Source organism: Parathielavia appendiculata (genome assembly GCF_033297405.1).
Source record: "Parathielavia appendiculata strain CBS 731.68 unplaced genomic scaffold N657scaffold_6, whole genome shotgun sequence".
Taxonomy (NCBI): Eukaryota; Fungi; Ascomycota; class Sordariomycetes; order Sordariales; family Chaetomiaceae; genus Parathielavia; species Parathielavia appendiculata.
Genome location: NW_026944225.1, coordinates 195,497 through 209,204, shown reverse-complemented (window position 1 = coordinate 209,204; position 13,708 = coordinate 195,497). Strand labels below are relative to the sequence as shown.

At 55.0% G+C, this 13,708-nt stretch overlaps 5 protein-coding genes across 5 annotated transcripts; 2 read left to right on the top strand and 3 right to left on the bottom strand.

Moving 5' to 3' along the window:
* Positions 1-240: 240 nt before the first annotated feature.
* N657DRAFT_645078 (uncharacterized protein) lies at positions 241-1,260 on the bottom strand. Its single transcript, XM_062792875.1, has 2 exons — positions 611-1,260; positions 241-558 (listed from the first exon to the last, which is right to left on the bottom strand). Exons 1-2 carry the CDS (start codon positions 937-939, stop codon positions 426-428), a joined length of 462 nt encoding a protein of 153 aa, XP_062647288.1. The 5' UTR covers positions 940-1,260; the 3' UTR covers positions 241-425.
* A 3,108-nt stretch (positions 1,261-4,368) lies between these two features.
* On the bottom strand, positions 4,369-5,318 carry N657DRAFT_645074 (uncharacterized protein). Its single transcript, XM_062792874.1, has one exon. It carries the CDS (start codon positions 5,051-5,053, stop codon positions 4,418-4,420), a length of 636 nt encoding a protein of 211 aa, XP_062647287.1. The 5' UTR covers positions 5,054-5,318; the 3' UTR covers positions 4,369-4,417.
* Positions 5,319-6,196: 878 nt separating this feature from the next.
* On the top strand, positions 6,197-6,586 carry N657DRAFT_645072 (uncharacterized protein). The gene has a single exon (XM_062792873.1). The coding sequence runs from the start codon at positions 6,223-6,225 to the stop codon at positions 6,427-6,429; it is 207 nt and encodes a 68-aa protein (XP_062647286.1). The 5' UTR covers positions 6,197-6,222; the 3' UTR covers positions 6,430-6,586.
* A 1,363-nt stretch (positions 6,587-7,949) lies between these two features.
* Positions 7,950-9,454, top strand: N657DRAFT_645069 (uncharacterized protein). Its single transcript, XM_062792872.1, has 2 exons — positions 7,950-8,513; positions 8,588-9,454. Exons 1-2 carry the CDS (start codon positions 8,383-8,385, stop codon positions 8,982-8,984), a joined length of 528 nt encoding a protein of 175 aa, XP_062647285.1. The 5' UTR covers positions 7,950-8,382; the 3' UTR covers positions 8,985-9,454.
* Positions 9,455-10,215: 761 nt separating this feature from the next.
* On the bottom strand, positions 10,216-12,915 carry N657DRAFT_655926 (AAA ATPase; the record flags this gene model as incomplete). The annotated part of the gene is made up of 5 exons (XM_062794645.1): positions 10,216-10,805; positions 10,864-12,355; positions 12,411-12,660; positions 12,713-12,796; positions 12,860-12,915. The coding sequence occupies 5 exons, from the start codon at positions 12,913-12,915 to the stop codon at positions 10,216-10,218; spliced, it is 2,472 nt and encodes an 823-aa protein (XP_062647284.1).
* Positions 12,916-13,708: the final 793 nt, after the last annotated feature.

Below are 13,708 nucleotides of genomic sequence, written 5' to 3'. Positions count from 1 at the left end.
CTGTCAAGTGGGTGTCCGCTTGGTGTGTGCCGGGCCTTGCTAGACCGGCACCCTGGGGCGCGGCCTGCCGGCCACGCAGGGGTACCCTGTTTTTCATGTCAGTCAACCGGCCAACCACACGATGGGGACCAAAGCAGGTTCTCTCGGCGGCGGGGTTGGGGGTAAGTTCCAGGCCTGGCTGCCAGAAAGCAGCAGAGCAGCAATGGTTGGCTGGACGGCTGTACAATTTACAAACCCGCAGCTGAATGTTTCTCTGGAAATCAGAACCAGGACCTCATCTAGATACCTCAATGAGAGCCCAACGCAGGTTCCCTTTTCCACGTCCAGCTCGACCGGTGACGCGCGATTATGGACACGCCCGGATTGTCAAACGATCAATACGCTGATTCAATGATATGAGACGGCGAAGGCGGGAGCCGGACCGGTTATAGGCGAGGATCTTGAGACGTGAACGGACAGCGAGACACACATGCTTGGGATGTTGCCATCCGATCTTGAGCTCGGACGGGGAGCTGATCAAGGCCAAACTTTCTTGAAGCCAGGCGGATGGATTCGCCTGTGTGTACCCGCGCCTCGAGTACAGTACCACTAATGAAGCTGACATATGGAGATACTCCGTACCGGCTTGTCATACCGCGACCCGGGGCGCCGGGTAGCGGCTTGCCAGGCTGAAAGCGAGCGCAAGAGTTTCTTGGAACAAGCAGAAAAGTTGATGGGGCTATTCGAGGGGAGTACTTTGCTGAAATTGGTTGCTGATGTCGAGGCGACGTGCCTAACGTTAGCGTCAGTATTAGCTACCAGACCTCGCTGAGCTGCAGGACCCGGACGGGCAAAAACGACGAGCCAAACGGCTCCGCTTCCCAGTTGCCCCGGGCTGTCCCTTTGGATTGGCTCTCTCACCGCCTTGCGTGGTCGAGACGTGATGCAGACGGCCTGCATGCATGTCGCATATATCCACGGCCCTCACTGGGGTACTGCATATGGATCAATTGCTCCCGTCAGCTCAGGTTCTTCGAGGTTTTCCTAGATGGAAGTCATGGGAGTGGTCGGGCTTGTCTGCGCTCTGATTTGTCGTCGCTCAGCTGGTGCTGCTGCTCGTCTCCCCGCTGACACCAAACTTTCAGATTGGAGGGAACAAGCGAACGAGCACGGAACTAGTTAGTCCATAACGTTGTCCAGTCTAGCGTCATCGCACCCGAGGAGAGATGTGTAGTGAGGGTACATTGCGCTATATGCATATTCGTACCAACCATGGTGGTTGAAGAAGGCTAAGATACCTTAACTCCCCCCTGGTTTGCCTGTTAGCGGGGCACTTGGGCGTGGTCCTGATGAGAACCGGACCCGGTCGAGGAGAGAGAGGGAAGCAAAGGGAAAAAGAAAGGAAGTAAAGATGAAAGACAAAAATGACGGTACTTGGGTAGTGTTTAGAGGCCAAACATTATTGACCAAGGGCAACGAGATAGACTTACTGTCTCACAAAGTCCCAGCCTACCTATAGCTACCGCAATAAACCACCTCGGGTGGTTTGCAAAGTGGGGCGGGAAGGGGCACACGTACGCTAACGTAGCTTGGCCCAGCCAAAAAGAAGTCACAGAGAAGTTCGAGGGCGGGCAACGAGGTATGCGAGACCATCCGTGCGAAGGGGAAGTGAGACCTGATGTGGCAGTCGAGAGAAGGGATGGGCATCAATGACAGCCAGACCAGGCGACTCCCGTCGGACTGGACTCGACGAGGCGGGCTGGCACGGGAATCGAAGAGACGAGAAATGCGCCGACGGCAGGACCTGGGAGGGATTGGGAGGGATTGGGTCTCCGTGCCCACCGTGACCTCAGCCTTTGCCAGCGGGGAGGAAGGAACGCATGGACACTTGGACAGGTACACAGTACAAAGCAGGTGGGTTAGACAACCGTGACTGCCAGCACTGACGGCTCTGCCAGCATCCCGTCATAGGATGGAATTTGAACTGCTCCTAGTAGCCCACGCAGTTGGTGAAGGTCAAGCACCTACGGTTCTGCAATGCCCCGAACCGACAATTCAGCGTCTCATACCACCTAACTTATAGAACTTCAGCATTATCTGGTACAGGTAAGTAACAGCGAATTGATGGGCAAATCCTTAGCAATTTCCCCGACTCTCCCGGCAGATGGAGCCACGGGAGCGACGGGAAAGCTCGAAATGTTAAACTTGGCAACACACAGTTATTAACGTTAGAGATCAACAATATCTTTTTGGCGCTGTCCGGTGACCGGAGATGGATGCGGCCAGATTAGGTAGCCAGCCAGGGATGGGAATACCTGCTCCGGCTTCTTCCTCTTTCCGGCCGTCGTCGTGCCTTATCCGTCAAGCTCCGGTACATTGGCAGTACCCGGCGCCCTCTCACACGAACCCCAGAAATCGTCCGGTTCGCGTCATTGAGGCCCGCCTCGCCCGCTTCGCTCCGGTGGGCGGATCCCGTCCCGCCAACCAAATAAATACAACCTCCCAAGGCCCGAGCGCCGCAGCGGGATGCAATGCCACGACACACTCATCCTTTCCGCAGACTTCGCTGCCTCACCGACACAACGATAATGCAGGATAATGCAGCGCTAAATCGACCGGTCAGAGAGCGGAGCCACGGATGCTCTCAGGGCAGGTTTCCAAACGCAACCAGAAAAAAACCGAAAAAAAGAGACTTCTACCAGAGCTTCCGGAAGGGTCGTCGCCGATCTTCGATATGTGGGACCTGTGCCGGCTCTTGGGTCCAGCTATTGGCATTGAGAGAAGGCCCCCGTCATATCTTCGGCACCTGCTGCCACCGATCTCCGCGTGTCAAACTGAAGAAAAAGGTGTCCTTCGGCAGCACAAAGTGCGCGCGCCATGGGGCTGCACAGCAGCTTCTCGGCAGCTGCTGGTGTCATGAGAAACAGCAGCCTGACACAGCTTACTGGGACAGCGTAACCACGTTGCCGAGCACGAGATGCCGCGAGGGACGCTTTCCTGAGCCCCGTGCTCGAACTCGAGGCAATACCGCACTTCCGATTCGCTGCCGCGATACAATACACATCCTGGAACGGCCTGGATGCTTTCCGGCCTTCACCGGCACCAGCAGACCCAAACTTTGCGGTTCCCGACGCCTGCGTCCGATTTGCCATCGGCATGTTCCTCGAATCCTGAAGCTGAGGCTCGCCTGGGACCATGTACCCGAACGGAAACCTGCTTATGCCGTCAGCGGGGCTGCATCCGACGTTGCGAAACACCCCCCCTACAACTTTTGGACTTGTTCTGACCTCTTTCTTGATCTGCTTCTTATGGTTCATCATCACAGAAGGAGATGCCTACTTGCGAGCAGTTCAGGGTGGCGGAAGGGAAAGGGCGCCGGATGGGCCGCCGGAACCCGAGATCGCCGCCCGTGATGTCGCAATCCACCACATGCAATTGGGTTCACCAGGCTGGGACCTGGGTGCCGGCAGAGCATTGGTACCGCGCCATGTCGGTCACCGCATCGTCTCTCAGCGAGATCCGGGGTAGAATTTGGCTCCCAGATGCCTGCCGGCGATCCCCCGCGTTTTCCCGGCTGCCGTCTGGTTTGTCTCGGCTACGTACAGTTCCTCATTCATGGGAAATGACTGGTTAGCGATGCCGTGCCACGTTGGAGCTTTGTTAGACCATGACTTCTCCTTACGGGTGCTCCGGACAACCATTTCATATGCAACCCCCTCTTCATTTCCCAATGTCTGATGTAGCTTGTAGCCGCACACAGTAAACCAAACATCCTCAAAGATACACCGTTTTCCATACGGGATTGGGCATGACTTATGTATCAGGAGCATGTGGGATTCAATCTGTTTGGTTGTTCCTTGAAAATGAGGCCGATAAGCCCCGGGCAGCTGCGCGTCTGTTTTTACCATTTCCCTCCATCCATCTGCCACAGCCGAGCGGCTCTCCACGATTTCCTCCTATATCACTACCCAGCGAGTTAGCACCAAGCACAAGTGTGCCATGGGGCCTAAATAATACCTGCTGCACTTCCCTCACGGGACTGATGCCTCGGATGTCATCTTGACGATGTAAGTCTGCCGAGACGTGAGCAAGCGCTCAGAGAAGCTCAGGGTTGTCGTCAGACTCGAGCGTCACTTACGGCTCACATGCTCAAGAGTGGGGTGGTCGTCGTCCAGGGGGATGTGGGAACCTCTGTTGGAAAAGTGCATCAGCAAGTCGCTCTCTACGTCAGCTGCCAATTCGGCGGCCTGAAGCCAGTCCAGCAAGAACAGGGAGAGCTCCGAGAAGACAGTGGCACGCTTGCAGGCTGTTCGCATCCGGCGCTGGAATGCTCACCCTAAAGTTGCTAGGAGAGGACGAGGAGAAAATCCAAGCAGTTGCTTACCTCTTTCTTCCCTTTTCCTCACCCTGTCGAACCATCGCGGTTAGGTTGATGGTTTTAGGTGCTCTGCTCGGGGTGCTGCGGGGAGTCAGGAGATCGCGGTTGCTCCCTCTGCCGCTGCTCTCTCAGCAGCTCGCTAATGATGCTTTTGCCGGGTCCGGGCGACCGGCCAATCACCGGGACCGGCCTCCGCGAGAATGTCATTGTTGGAGGCGGGGAAGGCGGCAAAGGAGACACCGTCATCGTCGTCCTCGTCGTCCTCGTCGGAGCTGCGGCGGCGGCAATGGCAGGGACGTGGGCCGCGGGGAAGGTGTGAGCAAAGACCGGAGCATCCTCGGGGGTGGGGGCGACAGCCAGAATCGGACGAGCGAGAGGGACGAACGTCGGAATCGCGGCGGGGGTGGTGGTGGTGATGGCGTTGGCGGCAGCTGAATGTTGACCCTCACGGGCCAAAGTCGGGCTGTCGGTGTCCGGAGCAGGCGGCGACCAATCGGTTGAGTGCGGCATGGTGAATGTCGCGGCGAAGATGTGCGTGATGGTATTTTTATTCAAGGGAAAAGTTGGATCAGACGGATAGCCAGCGTGGTGCTCGCTGGTGAAAAATGCGGGAGGAAGGTGGGACGGATGTCGATGTGAAGTTCGGAATGGAGGCCGTTTTGAAAGATCGGAACCGGAGGTCAGTATAGAGGTCATCGGGTCCGGTCTGTACCTCCCGCGGTCCGCACTTCCCGGCCTGGGCCCGCATGGCTCCGCTTTACTCCGGATCTAAGGGGTTACATACGGGTACCCCACCACGACGGGCACGGCTATTCTTTATGGAGGTAGATTGGGAGTAGGTAGGTTCATTGACATTCTGGCTACAAGTGTTGCCTTGAAGGATCATTGTCCACCCAGACTCAAGGACGGTTGTTCAAGGGCTGCAGGATGGAACTTCGCCGGTTCAAGCTCTATGCAAATTCAGTAGTCAAGTGTGAAGATGCTCGGTGCGAGCGGATAGTCACTCTCCAGGGGCTCCTGGCATTCGGATCCAAGGTTTCCTTGTTTACCTCATGCGACCCCCTGAAGTAAGGGGTTCAAAATCACAGAACCTTACGCTGGCTGCACATGGTTGGAGAGTCTACACTGTTACTTACTCTCTTACCTGCGCTAAACAAATGGAACCTGTGCTTTCACAAGATTGTCAACATCAATCTCTCCGACAATGCAAGCGACCTCCTAGACTCCTCCACAACGTAGGCGTGTCTCAATACGAACGATGACATGAACCAGTCAGAGCCTGATTGCCGCATCTGGGCCACTTAACTTCCCAATCGAGCCCGCTGCAGCTGCAGCCTCTCGAGGGCGCCGTTGTACGCTGCTGCTACTGGCCCTCGCCTCGGCTGAGCCAATGTGTATGCACGTATTTGTCCAAGTTGTCCCTCTTGTCGGTCATGATAAGTCCAAGTCATTAGGTGATAAGTCACATTGTTGCTCTCCAATCACTGTCGCCCTTCATGGCATGATTCGTATCATGGACACCTCGCGGGGCGGGTCAGAACCTGTTCAGCATACAGGCTGCCACCGGTCTAGGTATGGCTGCCCAGCCTGATATGGGGGGTATGGGAACTCAGCTGCATAACACCACACTGGGTGGACTCGGTGAAGTCTCGCCCGGAGCTAACGGTTGGCAAGTATGGCGTGCATGTGCGGGTATTCTAGGGGTCCCAGTCCTTCTCCCGCCTCGCATGCCGTCGTCCATTGCGCCGCTGACCCGCATACACAGCATGACTACATATGCAGCGGCAGCGGCATCCTGTCTATCTGGCGTGGTATAGGTGATTGGGTGCGGCATCCCCCATGTGCCAAGTAGGGTGGCCCGGTCAATGCCGTCAATGATCCCCTCCCCATCTGAAACAGGGACTGAGAGATGGGAGCATACACTCACGCCCCCACCCCTTCGATATGATCAGCCAGTGAGACCCGATACAGACATGCTGATGCCGTTGGAAGCGCCCGGTTGCTCCCACACACCCTTTCTTAGCGACGCTAGGCTCGCTGTGTCGGATCTTGCAGCGCGGGACCTCGCATAAGAAGAGGTGGAGGGTGTGGTCGTGGTGGATCTGGTCTACGTACCGTAAGGAGACGATGCCCGTGGAGGGAAGACGCTGGATCTGACAAGGCACGCTTGTAGTATCGCGTACGGATACCGACATGGGGACCAGTTGATAACCGGGGTCCAGCCACGATGTCCCATGCCATGCGTTGCCCATGATCATGATCCACGCGTTTGTCGATCGGACCAGATGCATCATGATCTATCTGGTTTGGTGTGGGTCGAGGTGGCAAAAATCTTGGTTGGGATTCTTGTTCAGTGTTGGCAGATTATAGGAACTCGACGAACCTTCTCGTGATGCGGAGAAGCTGGCTGTGACTTCGTATGGTACTTGTGGCCGGGCAATGCCGATAGCTTGATCCCGTCGAAGGGGTGGAATGGTAGTTTCCACTCTCACTGGGACTAAGCAGCACCCGCCTAACCGCAACAGACAGCCCGGTGTCCCCGCGGATTGCCTGGCGAGCTAGCCATCCAATCGAAACAGCAAGGGAACCGCGCTTGCCGCCGGCTGTGTAGCTGTGGTCGCTGTCCTGTAAGTGCCTGACCCATTTGTGCATCTCTACGGGCGTACCCAAGTCGGGACAACTCTTCAACCACCCACCACTTCCAGCCGAGCTGCCGTCTTTATAAGCATTGCGGAGCATAGCACCTATTTTGAGGATCTCTTTGCCCTCACAGAGCATAAGGTGTGACACAGCAGCAACCGGTGTGGTGCCAACGTAAGCCCAACGTCAACAACAACCTAGGGAAGTCGATGCAACCATGATGAATGCATGCCTGTGTTATATCCTGGATACCGCTATGACAGCTCAACAGAATGAACGGCAGGTCCAGCGAGTCTTTCAGTTCTGCTCGTATTTGAATGCCAAGTGGACAAGAAGGGCCGACAAGACAGTCCATGCGTCGTAGAGCACTCGACTCCCAGCGACAATTGTTGCAAAATAAATAGATAAATAGATAACGTTAAATAGATAAATAAACAATTGAACAAACAAACAAATAAATAAATAACTAAATAGATAACGTTAACGTATATTATCAGCGAGCGGATCACTCTAGCAACTTTCGGTGGAGCATACACCATGAGACAATAAGAAATTGTTAGATCGCACTAACAATTTTTTAACGTCTTATTGCATGCACCTCTACCAAAATTTGCTAGATATGATCCGCTCGCTGATAATGTACGGTAACGATAGATGAATAAATAAAATAAGATAAGAAAAGGCGATGAGGGCATCTGATCCTCGGTTCTCCTGGATCAATGACGGACTCTGGACAAGAAGCTCTTGGTAATAAGGAAGGGACTGCAGTGAGATGGAGAGAGGGAAGATAGGGTCAAGACCTGCCTTAAACCGGCATTGAGCTGGAGCCTAGCTCATTGAACAATTTGAGAATGTCAAAGTCTGGGCATGCACGTGCGTGCACACATAACGCAATGGTGGAAGAAATGACCGCGATCGTTGTTAACTATTGTTGACATTGATCCAGAACTCATGCTTGAACCAGGCTGAAATTCTAAGTTCGGTGATGTGGGTCGCCTATTGTTAACCCCTGCTCAACCTGTGGCTGCGGCGGTGGTGCTGGCTGAAACGCAGCAAGTGATGATTGCTGCTGAATGGCTCTCCCAAATTTCAATTCCCATTCAGCCTCGTCCTGCTATTGTTCAGCCTCGCGTGGCATTCCGCTGTTCTCCTGATTGCCAAACCAACTCATCAAGCTTCGCGTCTTGCTCCTCACCCGAAGCTCCTTCATCGTGGGTTCAAGATATTCAAACTTGCTCCTCCGCCTTGATTCCATTCTGCACATTCTTCACAAGCAAGCACGCGAGACTGAGAGATCAGTCCAATCCCTCCCTGTCACCTCGACATACCCAAGTGTGCCACACCCCAACGCTTGTCAGCGGCTCAACCACCACCATCGCGACAAGATGACGAGCCAAAACCCATCTACTCCTGTCAAGCTACCTTCATCAGCGGCCAACTACACCTCCGCCACTCTCGACCCCGACCTCAGGTCTCAGATCAACTCGATACTACTAAAAGAAGGCTATGTAACGAAGTGAGTTGGTCCATGCTCCTAACTGCTCGCTGCAATGGCAAAACAACCAAAGCTGACGCGCCTTTCCTCAACAGGATCCAAGACCGACTCCTGCACGCGCTTCACGCCCACCAGTCCAACTGGCCCACCGTCATCCAGAACCACGCCCTCTCCCTCCTCCGTTCCGGCGAAGTAACCAGCTTCCCCGCACTCTTGCGCCGCGTTCTCGAAGACGTCCGACAAGACACGGCCCTCGCGCCCAGCAGTGCCAGCGCCAACGGCACCGCCTCTAAGTCTATGAACGGCAAAACCTCGGAAGAAAACGGCGCCGTCACGGTCAACGGCAAAAAGAGCGACGCGACAAACGGGGCAAACAGCGCTAGCGCCAGGCCAAGCCTGGCCGTCCCCCAGACGGTGGTCGACGAAGCACTCAAGATTACGCGCGAGTGTCTCGACTCGGTTTGCGAGATCGACGAGAGCGGTGCGACCTGATTAGGCATATTCATTGTTTTGACCTGGCCCAGGCGATCCGCGGGAAAACAGCACAGCACAAACAAGTTCAACCGCATCACATGTGTGTGGCCGACGAAGGAAGCAAGACAGCAGAGCTAGAGCAGCAGGACGTGATCGGCGTGCAGATGGTTTGATTCTGTTTTGTCTGGTTTGGTTCGAACTTGTGCCACTCTCTCGCAACAAACACACGGAAAACCCACCGACACCGATAACGAAACACTACCATGCCATACCATATTAGTTCAAGACGATCAAAACGACATTCGGGATCACCTTGACTAATCACTGCAACAACATACAAGTGATCAAATCATTGCTAGAGGAACCATGGGGGAGGAAGGACTTGACAAGAAAAGCACAGAGGAAGAGAAAAAATGGACGGAGAAGTCCGTTTCCTAGGTGTCGCCCAGGTTGTCATGGGGATGCAGCAGCGGAAGGAACTCCGGGTCAAAGGCTTGGGAAGGGGGGGGGAGGGGGGAGGGGAGAGGGGGGTTTGTACCATCAGGGCACCCAGCTCGGTAGCAACACTCTTCCGTTGCGCGAGCCTGGGGCCGGTGACCAGGTTGGCGCCGATGCTTGGTGCTTGGTGCTTGGCTATGTGGTGGACGGGGATGCCATCAAGGACCATTATGGCTGGATCTTAGAACCTATTCCTGTTCTCTTTGGGATCGTTGTACATTTAGCATACGGAGTATATCCGGGGTTTTGGGCGTCAAAAACCATCATCGTTTTGCCATCTTCTCCGTCATCCTTCTGATTCGCATTTTCCCAAGTCGTGTTTCTTGGATGTCTTGATTCGCCCACCATTGAAGCCTTACCGAACACAAGTCTCCACCACCGCCATAATTAAGACAGCGTAACAGCTTGCAGAACACAAGATGAAGGAGACCGAAGTCTATACTCTGTCCCGAGTGCGCCGCGATAAACACCCGTGGTGCTGCTAGTCGGCAATTACCCCGACCTGTCTGCCTAGATGACTGTGAACTGTCTCCCATGATTATGAGGTCCCAATCTACCCGACTCCGCCTCCCAAAGCCCAGCAAGAGCATCCATCCAGTTTGCCAACCGTGCTCACCAAGCAGGTAAGAGCTAGCAACTTTGTTGGGTTTCCTTCGCCAGGCGCGCATGCAGATCATGAGATCGTGACGATTAAAGGAAAAACTAAAATACACATGATCCCGGAGACCCCGATGGTTCTTTGTATCCACGGTTAGTCGTAAAGACCGTCGTCGTTGCCGGCATCGCCAAACGAGTTACCTGCACCACCACTGTTGGCACCCTCGACGCCGCCCTCGGGGAACTTGAAATAAGCACCGGGGCCAGCGTTCTTCATCTGTTGGGCGAATGCCTCGTAGCGGCGGATTTCGACATCCGTGACGGAGCGACGCGCTTGCTGCATGGCCTCCTCGAAGTGACGCTTGGTGAGCTCGGGGACGGGGTCCTCGTCGTCCTCCATCTCGACATCCTCGCCGGCAGCCTCGCGCTCCTTGGAGCGCTGAATATCAGCATTGATGGATTCCTTGATGGCCAGCTTGACAGCACGCTGCGTAATGAAGCCCAGATCGGCACCAGAGAAGCCGTGCGTCTTGGAGGCAATGTAATTGAGATCCACATCAGCGGCAACGGGGGTCTTGCGCAGCTGGGCCTTCAAAATGCTCAGACGGCCGGCCTCATCCGGCAGAGGCACGTAGATGAGTGAGTCGAGACGGCCGGGACGGCAAAGGGCGGGGTCAAGTTGCTCGGGCCGGTTGGTAGCGCCAATGACAAAGACGTTCTTCTTGGACGTCATGCCATCCATTTCTGCAATCAAATCAGTACATGCTTTACGGCAAGGCAAGGCATCATCAGGACAGCTTACCCGTCAGAAGCTGATTGACAACACGGTCAGAAGCACCGCCAGCATCGCCGACAGACCCACCGCGAGCTTTGGCGATCGAATCCAGCTCGTCGAGGAAGACGACGCAGGGGGCAGCGGCACGGGCCTTGTCGAAGATGTCGCGAATGTTGCTCTCAGACTCACCGAACCACATGGAAAGCAGCTCCGGACCCTTGACGGAGATGAAGTTGGCGGCGCACTCGTTGGCGACGGCCTTGGCCAACATTGTCTTACCCGTACCCGGTGGGCCATAGAACAGAACACCTCGAGACGGCGAAAGACCGAACTTGAGGAACTTTTCGGGGTGATCGACGGGGTACTGGACGCTCTCCTTGAGCTCTTGCTTGACGGTCTCGAGACCACCAATGTCTTCCCAACGGACGTTGGGAACCTCGACAACGGCAACCTCGCGGAGAGCCGAGGGGTTCGACACACCGAGGGCAAAGCGAAAGTTTTCCATTGTAACACCAAGCGAGTCAAGGACTTCGGCATCAATGGTATCCTCGTCGAGATCGATGAGATCCATCTTCTCACGAATCTGCTGCATGGCGGCCTCGGAGCAAAGGGCAGCAATATCAGAGCCCACGTAGCCGTGGGTCTCAGCAGCGATCTGCTCAAGATCAACGTCGTCCCCAAGCTTCATGTTCTTGGTGTGGATCTGCAGAATCTCCAGACGGCCAGTAGGGTCGGGGATGCCGATGTCAACCTCGCGATCAAAACGGCCGAACCGACGCAGAGCGGGATCAATGGAGTTGGGCCGGTTGGTCGCTGCCATGACTACAACGTTGGACCGCGCCTTCATACCGTCCATCAGAGTGAGGAGCTGAGACACGACACGGCGCTCGACCTCGCCGTTCGTCTTCTCACGCTTGGGAGCGATCGAATCGATTTCATCGATGAAGATGATGGCCGGCGAGTTCTTCTCGGCCTCCTCGAACGCCTTTCTCAGGTTTGACTCGGATTCACCAGCCATCTTGGACATGATTTCGGGACCGTTGATGAGGAAGAAGAACGCGCCCGTCTCGTTGGCGACGGCACGAGCCATCAGCGTTTTACCGGTACCGGGGGGTCCGTAAAGCAGCACACCGCGAGGAGGCTTGATACCGATGGACTTGAATAGCTGAGGGTGGCGAAGCGGCAGCTCAACCATTTCACGGATCTGAGCCATCTGCTTCCGACAGCCACCAATATCATCATAGCCGACTTCGTTCAGGTTGTTCTCCTCTTCCTCACGCTGGATGGGCTCGCCTTCGCAGTGGATGACGGTGTCTTGGGCGACGATGCCGTACTCAGGCGGGTCGACCTCGACGACCTTGAACTCAACCTGCCTCATACCGCCGCGCACGATGAAGAGATCGCCTTGCCTGACGGGCCTGTAGGCTTCCCGGAAGTATGGAGCGAGGAAGACGTCGAACAGGGAACCTGTTAGGCCCTCAACGGTATCAGCGATTGGGAGCACGGCAATACGCTTGGCCTGTTTCGTTTGTTAGCCATGTGGCAACACCCAAAAGAAATCGACTGATACTCACATATTTGATGTCCGGGCACGGGTGGATGGTAATGATGTCGCCATGCTTGACGCGCAGATTGTGGCGGACGACACGATTGATGCGAGCGCTGCCATCGTCCAGGTCATCGTCGGCGAGAACGATCAGCACGGTATCCTTCCTCTTCTTGCCGCGAACCAGCACTGTATCACCCCGGAAGAGCTGAAGCGCCTCCATGGTGTTGTTTGAGAGGGCGATAATCGAATTGTCATCGTTGACGGCATCCGTCACCCTATCCTCGTTAGCCAGAGGTTCAGAGATCCCCAGATACCGATGGGACATACATCAACTGGTTGGGCTTCTTCTTCTTCTTGAGAATGGCGGTCGCTGTCTCATCCTCATCTTTGCGCTCGGCGCCGGAGACATCGCTGTGTCACCAGTTAGCTAATCATGGCCCCCCCAGCGAAATGTTCAAAGAGTCGCCCACGTACGTCAAGTTGACCTTCTTCTTGTGCTCATGGTGCTCAGTTTTCGGATCGGGAGCCATGTTGGCGGTCTGACACGATCGGAGTGAACCGGCGGGGTTGGATCGGGCAAGCGGACACTGCGGGCGTTGCGGGGAAAAGATACCTTGGCACAGCGCAGAGAGGGAGAATTTGATGGAGAAAGGAAGTTTAAGTAGGGAAAGGGAAAGAGTTTTGATGAATTTGTTTTGGCAGCTGAGGTTGAGGTGGAACTTCGAAGAGTGTCAGTTGTAGGCAAGTTGGCCTTCCAGGCGGCCATACATGACGACTGCGCTTTTGGGCGGCGAAGTCCGTGCACAGGCACGCTAACTGAGAGCTGGCCCAACTTGAACCCCACATTTGTTCGAAACGCTTCGAATGACAGCTTTCTGGCGTTGTTGAGGCTGCTGAATAAACAACCATTTGCTCACTACGAATAACCGAACCCCCAACTCTTAACCTAGAGCGCTCATCCTTTTGAAAGAGAAGTGATATGTTGTCTTCTACCAAGCTAGATTTTAATTACAAATACCATAACCGCATGCTCAGTCAACGGAGTGGCGCCGAACAAATGTTAATCAATCCAGCAGGACACTGTCGCCACCGCCATCAAGCACACAAATTTTACACTGGTCGTTGACTGCTCACCGTATTGAGCAAGAAATGCAATGCCGGCGCCTTCAATGGACGAACCAGTCAAAGCCAGTCTCTAATTCTGTGATCTCCCAGCATCACGGTGCTGTTCATCGGTAACTACAGCTGCGGCCATTTGCGATCTCGGCGAGAACGACAGAGGATGGACAGACACATTCAGGCATCATCGACGATTCGTGTACT

Coding starts and splice junctions, on each gene's coding strand:
- N657DRAFT_645078 (XM_062792875.1), bottom strand. CDS start 939: ATGCAGGCCGTCTGCATCACGTCTCGACCACGCAAGGCGGTGAGAGAG. Junction 559..610: donor GACAAGCCGGTACGGAGTAT/CTCCATATGTCA, acceptor GCGGGTACACAC/AGGCGAATCCATCCGCCTGG.
- N657DRAFT_645074 (XM_062792874.1), bottom strand. CDS start 5,053: ATGACCTCTATACTGACCTCCGGTTCCGATCTTTCAAAACGGCCTCCA.
- N657DRAFT_645072 (XM_062792873.1), top strand. CDS start 6,223: ATGCCGTCAATGATCCCCTCCCCATCTGAAACAGGGACTGAGAGATGG.
- N657DRAFT_645069 (XM_062792872.1), top strand. CDS start 8,383: ATGACGAGCCAAAACCCATCTACTCCTGTCAAGCTACCTTCATCAGCG. Junction 8,514..8,587: donor AAAGAAGGCTATGTAACGAA/GTGAGTTGGTCC, acceptor TTTCCTCAACAG/GATCCAAGACCGACTCCTGC.